Source organism: Vigna radiata, chromosome 8 (assembly GCF_000741045.1).
Source record: "Vigna radiata var. radiata cultivar VC1973A chromosome 8, Vradiata_ver6, whole genome shotgun sequence".
NCBI classification, from domain to species: domain Eukaryota; kingdom Viridiplantae; phylum Streptophyta; class Magnoliopsida; order Fabales; family Fabaceae; genus Vigna; species Vigna radiata.
The window spans coordinates 33,818,293-33,828,463 of NC_028358.1; the positions used below are offsets into that span (position 1 = coordinate 33,818,293).

The 10,171-nt window shown below is 30.2% G+C and overlaps 1 protein-coding gene across 1 annotated transcript; it reads right to left on the minus strand.

The window, feature by feature from the left end:
- Positions 1 to 598: 598 nt before the first annotated feature.
- Positions 599 to 4,204, minus strand: LOC106769753 (methionine gamma-lyase). The gene is made up of 2 exons (XM_014655494.2): positions 3,355 to 4,204; positions 599 to 1,310 (listed from the first exon to the last, which is right to left on the minus strand). Exons 1-2 carry the CDS (start codon positions 4,100 to 4,102, stop codon positions 739 to 741), a joined length of 1,320 nt encoding a protein of 439 aa, XP_014510980.1. The 5' UTR covers positions 4,103 to 4,204; the 3' UTR covers positions 599 to 738.
- Between the last annotated feature and the right edge of the window lie 5,967 nt (positions 4,205 to 10,171).

The following is a 10,171-nucleotide window of genomic DNA, read 5'->3' on the forward strand; positions in this document are numbered from 1 at the left end:
TTTATCTCTAAAAATATTTTCTCTGTATTATTTTTAATTTTTAATTTAAATTTATATATTTTTATAACAGAATATGTTCTTTTTGCTCAGGATAAGATAATCATTTTGAAATATGTGCGACGAAGAAATGGTAAGGATTCAGGAACTAAAAGCTTCTTCTTCTTTTCTCAAACTGTAGAAGTGGAATTGTGAGTTTGGGTCTGAATCCAGCGTCAACAATAAAATGCAGTTTTCTTTTCTTGTACCCCCGGAATGTCTAATTTCACCCTTCTAATTTTACAGATATCACAGGTATTCCAAAATAAGCTTTTCTAAACGAACCCCTGAGAACAGAAAACCATAAAATGCCTTACATGTTGCAGAGAAGCAAATAGTTGAGAATCCAATTTCGTTTAAAATTGTGTGAAAATTGTTTATTTGATTTAAATCTGATATATTAAAAACTTGAAAAATATACAGAAGAGAAATGAATTAGTATGGTATATTTTTTTATAAATTAGGAAATGAAAAAGTATATAACTAAAATTAGTTTATATTTTCGAAAGAAAAAATGCCATGTTTTGCAAAATATAATTCGCTGATTTTGGAAAGGGAAAGATAAACACAGACTACGCTTAATAATAGAAAATGGAAATACATCCATTAGAGAGAACCGATGAAGTGTTAATACAGAACTTATTAGACATACTGGTATTATTAATATTTTCGAAAGCCTGAACATAGAGGTGCTAATGGGCTTCAATTCTTGCACAGAGGCTCGTTAAGTCTAGTTAGGGCCTTCTCGAGCTGGGCCCATTTCTGCTCGAAGGTGCCAATGTACCCAATGGACATTCTCACAAGCCCAGGTGAAATCCCAGCGAGTTTCTTTTCCTCTGGGTTTAACTCGCTGCTGGTGCTACTTCCAGAGCAAGACATCAGAGTCTCATAGTAGCCCAAGCTCACCGCCATGAACCCGAACTGCCCATAGTTCTGCAAGTGGTTCATCAACCGGTTAGCCCTCTCTTCAGTCTCCATATCCAGGCAGATAAGCCCACAGAACCCATACTCAGCATTGTGCATCGACTTCAGTAATTGGTGCTGCGGGTGCTCCTCCAGGCCCGGGTAGATCACCCTCAGGCCCAGGCTTTTCAGCCTCCTTGCGAACAATAAAGCCCGTTGACTGTGCTCCTTCATTCTTAGGCCCAGGTGTGGGATTCTCTCGGAAAGTTCAAATGCCACCTTTGCATTCATTGTGGGGCCCAAGAGCATTAAGGATCCTTGTTGCAGGTCCATCATCTTATTCACCAGGCTTGCAGGCCCACACACAGCCCCTGAAAAGTTGTCAGTCATAATATTTATTACCGGTAGAAGTTTAAGATGTATTTTAATTCTTACATCAATAGAACTTTGCTATAATAAGAGACTACATACATCAGTTTGAAAATCAATAATAACTGTATTTTTTTAATGGAAGTAAAAATATATTAATTTTATCTTTTGGCTAAAAACAAATATTTTTAAAAGCAAAGTAACACGTGTAACACGTCAAAAAGAAGGGAACAGAAGTTGTCCACTTCACGTGATACTTAGGTCACAAGTGAAGGGTACACCAGCATCACATCAGTTCAAAAAGGAATATTCTATTTAATAATATTATTTAGCATTTGCAAATATTAATAGTTTATCAAGAAACTTACCAAAATTATTTTTTTAGTATATTATTCAGCATTTACAAAAATTTAAATTATAAAAAATAGTTGCATCGAGGTATAGATATATTTTATATTAATACAATCATCAACTATTATACGTTAGATGTACTTAATTTTATAATATATAATTAAAAAAAAACAGTATTATATAAGTTATGGTTGACAAAAAACCTAACAAACACTGTGAATTGAGAAAATATTTTTTACAATATGAAAAAATAATTAAAAAAAAAAACAAATTCATTTGGTGTACAGAAAATAAAGTTTAACAACTCCACTTTCCAGAGCAGCCGGAAAAGAACCTCTTAATACAAGATATATTATTTTTAATGAAAGTTGTTCTAAAACACTTTCATTAGCTTATGGAGTGATAGGGATATTTCAGAATCCTCTCTCTTTGGTAACTATTAATTATTTAAAACACGTTTCAATTTGAAAAGAAAAGATTAGTCACCACAATTTTCATCTTTTGCTTTTTCTCCTTTTATCACTTCTTGTATAATTCCAGTTACCTTTCTCGGAGTTATTATAACTTTAGAATAATAAATAAATAATTTAATATTCTATTTTGTATCATTTAAATATAATTTTAAAAGTTGACATTAATTATGACATTTAAATATTAATATGGTAAATCAGATCGCTTCAATTGCACATTATGAGAAAATTTTAAATAAAGTAAGTGACTTTATAAACATTCCCGAAAAACATTGTATTGCTTAACAAAGTTTACTGGACCTACCAAATATAAAATAAAAATAATTTTTGTTATGAATGTACTATTAGGACTAGGACTGATACTTCAGCATGTGAGATGGATACACATCATTATCAGGATAAACTCGATGACTTGTCCTTTGTGGATTTGTGATAAAAAAAGGAGTGTTTTATAATTATTTTATTTCAAAAAAATTCTCTAAAGATACCACTAATAAACTAATAATACCACAAATACCAAACATCTTTTTAAGGGATATTTTTGTTTATATGTCTAATTGCTTTCTCATCTAACTTTTATCATATTTTTTTAACCATTTTTTATTTTCTCACTAATCATTTAATATGACTCTAAATTTCTCTCTCTTTCTCTATTTTTTTCTCTCTTTCTATTATTTTTCTTTATTTGTTCATTTAATACACCTGTAAATTTCTGTCTTTTTCTCATTTATTGATTTATTGATTTCTATCTCTTCATCACTTTCTTCCACACATACACCCTCAACTTAGACTGAGAATACATAGCTTTTACTTTCTTTAAGAAACAAGACAAAATATTAAATATATAAACTAAAATAATTCATTGTTGTCATAGAAAGAATTGTCATAGAAAGAAATGTCATATTATAATTTTTAATACTATTTACTAGTAAGTTTTTAGTTCATATGTATACATCGAATTTTTATGGCAAACTAAGAAAAAATTTATTATGGTACATGTTCTTTTTCATTAAATATCTTTGGGTTTGTGTGCGTGCTCAATTTGAGAAGGAGAATGAGTCTTATAATAAAAACGAGAATAAACAAAAACTGAGAATATCTTTATAGTGATAGATGTTATAGTAATTATTGAATATTAATTAATTATTTAATTTCAGTTCATTGATTCAGTGATCAACTAGAAAAAATAAGAAAGAGAGAGAGAATGGAAAGACGACAAAGATACCTGCGATTATGTCGGCCCCACCGCTGATGAACTTGGTGATACTGTGAACCACCACATCAGCACCAAGACGCGCCGGCGTAAGCACCATGGGCGCGAACGTGTTGTCCACCACCACCGTCACCCCCTTACGTCGTGCCATACGGCACAGCTCCGGTATGTTTGCCACCGTAAGCGTCGGGTTCGAAATTGACTCGAAGTAAAGCACTTTGGTCTTCCCCTCCACCATGGCCTCATCCACCATCTCAAGATCCGTCACCTCCACAAAACTTGTTTCTATCCCGCACGTGCGTGGTAGAAAGTGCGAGAACAGAGCGTGGGTCCCACCGTACAACGTTCTGGATGCCACCACGTGTTCCCCGTGACTGCACAGCTGCAACAGCACGGCACTGATAGCCGACATCCCGCTGGCGGTGCAGTACGCCGCCTCTGTGCCTTCCAGCGCAGCCATGAGACGGCTCAGGTTCAGCACCGTCGGGTTGAAGTGGCGACTGTAGATGAAAAAGTCCCGGTCAGGGCCAAGCTCGCCGGAGAACATGCGACGCATCGTCTCTGGCTCCATCACCGTGAAAGTCGCCGACGCCTCGATCGACATGTTCACTCCGCCGTGCTCCCCAAACTCATGCCGTGCGCTGGCCAACGCTGCGGCTGGATCCGCCTCTCCGTGCAGCATGAGTTTCTTGGAGTCACTGCCGTTAGGTTCATCCGTGCGGTTGCGCTTCTGAGTGGCCAAAACGTATGTGTCTGCCATTGGTTGTAGTGGTGGTGCTGAAAGGAAAGGAAGAAGGTTTTTTGCGTGAGTTGTAGCAACTAGTGTGCCACGGAAGCTCTATTTTGTTGTACTAATCCAATTTGAGCATTACTTCTTCTATTTATAATACTTTTCACCATTTCTTTCAGCTCAGTCTTCCACGTTCCTCGTTCTTTGTCTACAGGGACATTTCATCCTCATTGCCACGTGATTAGTTTTATCTTTTTATATTTAATTTTAAGCATATTATTATATTTTAATCTATTTTTTTAGATAATATTTTTAAAATAAATCATCTCTTCATTAAGAAGAAACTTTGACAAAATAGGTACTAGTGGTGGTTAATAAGAAAGGATAAATTCAAAATTTTAATATCACGTGGCAAAGGAAAAAAAATTAATGATATTTATGTAAACAGAAAGTGCGAATACAAACAAAAAACAAAAAAAAACTCGTGACTTTTTGTGTCTTCTTATTTACGTTAATCCAATTCATTCATTTTGTTCATTTCTTTTTCCACACCTATCAGACAAAGTGTAAGTGGAGCTCATCTTTTCTAAGTTGGTGTAAATTATATAAATAGTTGTTGGGAGATTAATCGCATACTTTTCCTTAGAATAGTAGTGTTAAATAGTTCCACATTCTTTCATCATTATGTAATTGACAATTAAACTTTATTTTAACCATTTTATTATGTTTTCTATTTTCATAAAAATTGCAAGAGTATACAGACAAATTGTTTGTACGTGTAAGAACATGATATGAATGTTGGTACGTGTAAAAACATGATATGATGACGGAGAAACTGAAGCACATATACATCCAAGAAACAAGTCACATGTATAAGTATTCACTTTACCGTATCTATATTTTAAAAACCTTTAAAAATGAGAATACAACTTGATAATTCTATATACATAAATGTTGTAGTCACTTGGATCGAGGTTAATATTAGGTCCATCAGATTCCTATAACGAAGGGTATGTCAAAGTCCCGTGATCCCAATGGAATAAAATGTACCAAAAAGCACAAATATACACCAATGTTGTTATCAAAGATTCTTCTTAACAAAAAATACAAAGTATTTATGAGCTTGTTTTGTATTGTATAATTATGTTTTGGAAGAATTACACTACATCTAAAAAGGAAAAAATGTTAACTTACATTCAAACTGATAAATATGACAAATCGTGCAATACTAGATCAAGAGAAAAATAATATATATATATATAAAGCTTGAAAAAAAAACATTTAAGAATAAAGGTATGTCTATGTCCTGTGTATAATACGTGGCCTTTTGGATGCATGTCCAGTTGTAATATTACCATTTTGGCTTTATACAAGGAGACGCTTCGAGATAAGTAAATAATATTGTATGATTATATTGTAAAGGATGGTATTATTTTTCTGATCTTGAATATAAGATGCTGGCTATTTGTATCCTTATTTTCTCCAGTATATCATCATAATATAAAATAATCATGCATAAGTTATTTAAACAATTTATATAGCACAAGAAAAACCCATCAAATTCAAATTATCTAATAAATTTAATTTTTTATTTAAAAAGTAAAATAAAAAATTCAAATTAGAAGACGAAAACTTTTATCTCTCGATAAATAAATAAATAAATAAATAAATATATATATATATATATATATATATATATATATATATATATAAATAATTTGTGTTACAAGTAAAGTTAGATATCAACCAAATATTTATATTTATATTTACTACAAACAAAATTAAATAACTATTATAGTAAATGTGTCTCATATAGAATATATTATTTATATGTAAGTAATTATTTAAAGCTTTATTACAGGTGCAATCTGTAAATAAAGTGTACTGAGACTGTCTCCATGATGCAAACCCATAGCCTAATTATTAAAAAAAAATCATTTTTAATAACAATCAACGGAAACACGCAGAGTTTTTAAATTGCTTAATATATTTTATTCTTAAATAATTTATAACTATGCAAATATGTTTAAAAATATTAATTGAAATAATATTTAAAAAATATAGAAATAGATTTCGGTTAAAAAAATTAAACATATATTTCACTTATTAATCAAAACCTAAAATTATATTGGTATGGTTAGAATTTAGAAAATAAAATATTAGAGTTTATAAATATTTTAAAATAATGATCGATTTTTTAAATAATTTAATAATGTATAAGCACGTTTCATTATCCAAAACACTCTCCTGATCTAAGAGGTATTTAGGTCTTCAATTTCAACTTATTAGATTTTATTACTGAGTAAGTTAGTTTTTACTTTTTTTTTTCTCTTTTGATTTTCAGTTTAAGACACATGTAAATAGATTGAACACGTGTGTCATTCAATCTCTTTTCCTAGTTCCTTGTCGATCAATGGTCTTAAGGACCTACACTTATCATAATTTTATGATCTGTAGGTATATATAGAGTTGTAAAAGTTGAGGTAGGAGTAGTTTGCTTTTTAGAACTGTCTAAGCTTTCCAACAGGTAAAGGAAACTAATGATTACTTAGATGTTATAGATGTTTTGATCAACCTGTGTGTGCTTAAAGTGTTCTGAAATTTGATATGTTGTTGAATGCTTATTTATTGAAATCTGATGTATACCGTGTTTGATGCTTGTGAATTGGAATTAGTTGAAGTATTTGAAGTGACTATTTTGCAGTATGATAGGTAGAAAACTGATATGGCATTGGTAAGTAGAAAATAGGCTGAATTGTTGGTTGATTTTAGTAAAAAAAAAAAGGTTTTGGTAGGTGATAATGTGAAGAAATGGTCAATTGGGAAAAATTGAGTTTTTAAGTTTGTTTTATGGTCATTTAAAACTTGTCTAGACCTTGAGTTAAGCAAAAAAAAATCTAATGCTGAATTGGTCAGTGGTTGATAGGATTAGTTTTATATTGTTTCATTTTTAGAGGTTTTAAAGAGTGAAAATTTAAAGGACACGATTTGTGGTGAAAATAACGGTTTCGGGTTTATTTTTGAGTCAATTATGACTTGTTTAGACTCTTAGTTTGCAAATTTCCAGTTTAGAATGTGTAGAATTGATTTTAGGTGTTTTGATTGTTTCATTTTTAGAGGTTTTAAAGAGTGAAAATTTAAAGGAGACGGTTTGTGGTGAAAATAATGGTTTGGGGTTTATTTTTGAGTCAATTATGACTTGTTTAGACTCTTAGTTTGCAAATTTCCAGTTTAGAATGTGTAGAATTGATTTTAGGTGTTTTGAGTTGTTGAGTTGGTTTGGTGCATCTAGTTTCTAACCAAATGAGCCTGATACTCAATTTTAACCATAGACATATTTTTGCATCAATCCTAGTGTTTAAGAAACAAATTTGGTCTTTTGAATAGGTCCCACATGCATAAAAACCAACAAAACAAGTTGTAATGTGGTACAACGTTGAGTGGTCATGTGGGATGCTCTTGAGAGCCCTTGGACTCCAGGACACCGAACACCATTTTGGGCGTTGAGTGCCACGAAGTTAGTGAATTCTCTAACTTTTAAACACTGAGTGGTATAATTGTATACAGAGCGTCATGGGTTCTAGCATTAGGCATCATGTTAATATGTTGGATTTTTGTTTTGTTTTCTTTTATTTTTTATGAATGAAATATATATATATATATATATATATATATATATATATATATATATATATATATATATATATATATATATATGGGTTTGCTAACTTGCGTACGCCTGTTTTTCAGTTGGTACATTTTAGCAACATGTACTGGGTTTCAGTAGACAAAAATACCCTTATATCATGAATTCTAAGTTTTAAGATTAAGGGTATTTTAATAATTTTCATTCTCAAAATTAAAAAAATAAAAAAGAAACCCCAAAACCCTTATCCACCTCATTCCTCTCAACCCTTTCTTTTTCATCTCTTCCATTCCAACATTTTCTCTGTCATCTCTACTCTAGCCCCAATTGAAAAAAATCAGAAACACTTGCCTTGTTTTAATAACTTTCATTCTCAAAACTAAAATAGAAACCTCAAACCCTTACTCACCTCCTTCATTCCTCTCAACCCTTTCTCCTTCATCTTTCTCACTCAAACATTTTCCTGATCATCTTTACACTAGCCCCAACTAAAAAAACACTCATTATTAAACAATTTACTTTTGTAAAGAGTTGATTCATTGACTTATTCACCTTCTGAAAAAAGTTCATTCAAAATTTCTTTAATTTCATTATCTTCACTATATATATTACCGCCGACGGGCACAACTTGCACCAAGACTTATGAACATCCTTCTTTTACATTCTGAGACTACTACGTAACATTGCTCCGTGGCCATTTAATTTTTTTTGGTAGAAATTCATTAACTTGTTTTCCTTTACTAAAGAAATAATAAATCAAAATACAATAAAATTCTCAACAATAAAATCAAACAATAAAAATTATAAATCTTGAAATTTTATTTAAAATTATATAAAAAAAAATAGGTGCTTTAATTTTTTTTTTATGTAAGTATTTTTTTCTCTAACCATTTTATTTAATAATAAGTGTTTTTTTAGTTGGGGCTACTGCAGAGAAACATGTTTGAGTGAAAGAGATGGAGGAGAAAGGGTTGAGAGGAATGAAAGAGGTGAATAAAGGTTTGAGTTCAGAGAAAAAATTGGAGTGAAAGAAATGAAAGAGAAAGTGTTGAGAGGAATGAGAGAGGTGAATAAGAGTTTGAGATTTTTTTTTTATTTTTTTAATTTTGAGAATGAAAATTATTAAAATATCTTTAACCTTAAAACTTAAAATTCATGATATAAGAGTATTTTTGTCTACTGAAACCCGGTACACATTGCTAAGATGTACCAACTGAAAAACAGGCATACGCAAATTAGCAAACCCCATATATATATATATATATATATATATGTATTTCATAATTATTTCTATGAAAATAAAGACAAAAATAATTGATTAAATAAAAAAAATGACATTTTAACAGAAAGAGATTGTATTTATGCATGACCCACTCTCGAGTCACGTTTAAAATGAGATGCAATCAAAATGTCTTTTCTAATAGATATTAAAACAAAAAATTATACGAAGAAAATTATACGAAAAATTATACGAAGAATATATATATATATATATGTGTCTTTTCGCAAAAAAAAAAAATTGTTTTAATATTTATTAACGTCGGTCATGTATAAATACAATTTCTTATTGTTAATGTAAAAAAAAAAAAGAATTATATTTTATTTAATCAATTATTTTTTTCTTTATTCTCTTACAGATAATTATGAAATCATAACCCTAATTTTTAGCATTGTATTTATTTTTATTTTTATTTTTCAAATATGATATATATTTTATATTCGTGATAAATAATTCAACTTGTATATAAAATTACTTTAATTATTGATGACTTTTCAAAAGAGAATTATTAACATTAAATTTAGAGATAAAAACAATGCATTGAAACAGATTGAGGAAAAAAACGGAAAATATATTCTAAAGCAGTTTTATACCGTTATTAATCACAAAGTATAATACAATGAACGTATGTTGATTTGTATTACAATTATTTTAATAGACAGATTAGTTCAACTAATTAATAATTTGAACTTTTTATCTTAATAATATAAAAAATATTCCATTTTAAACGTTGATGATTTTAGTTTTGAATGATTAAACATGAATGAAACGTGTGTTTAAATGACTAACTTTTGTATATAAAGAATAACACATTTTGAAAACATTGATGGTATGCTTTATTTTGAAATTGTTAAAGGTGGTCAAAATAAACGTACAAATTATCATGGGTCATAAATCTTAGATTAATGAGACAAGCAATTAGCCTAATATATGAAATGTGATATAAAATATATATTGGGTGTTGCTTCCTACACCTTCGCAAGTGGGACCTGTACCTCCCCATTAATTTAATTTATTTCAAAAATATTCTACACCTCCCCACTATTTTCTTTTATACCAAAAATACCCTACACCTTCCCACTATCTTTAACCATCTTTCTCTTTCTCTCTCTACATTAATGGAACATGCATTAATGGACTATCTTTAACCATCTTTCTCTTTCTCTCTCTACAT

Bases quoted from the DNA above. Each gene is read 5' to 3' on its own strand.
- LOC106769753 (XM_014655494.2), bottom strand. From the start codon at position 4,102: ATGGCAGACACATACGTTTTGGCCACTCAGAAGCGCAACCGCACGGAT. The intron at 1,311-3,354 runs GTATCTTTGTCG...ACAACTTTTCAG, and splicing joins TGGGGCCGACATAATCGCAG to GGGCTGTGTGTGGGCCTGCA.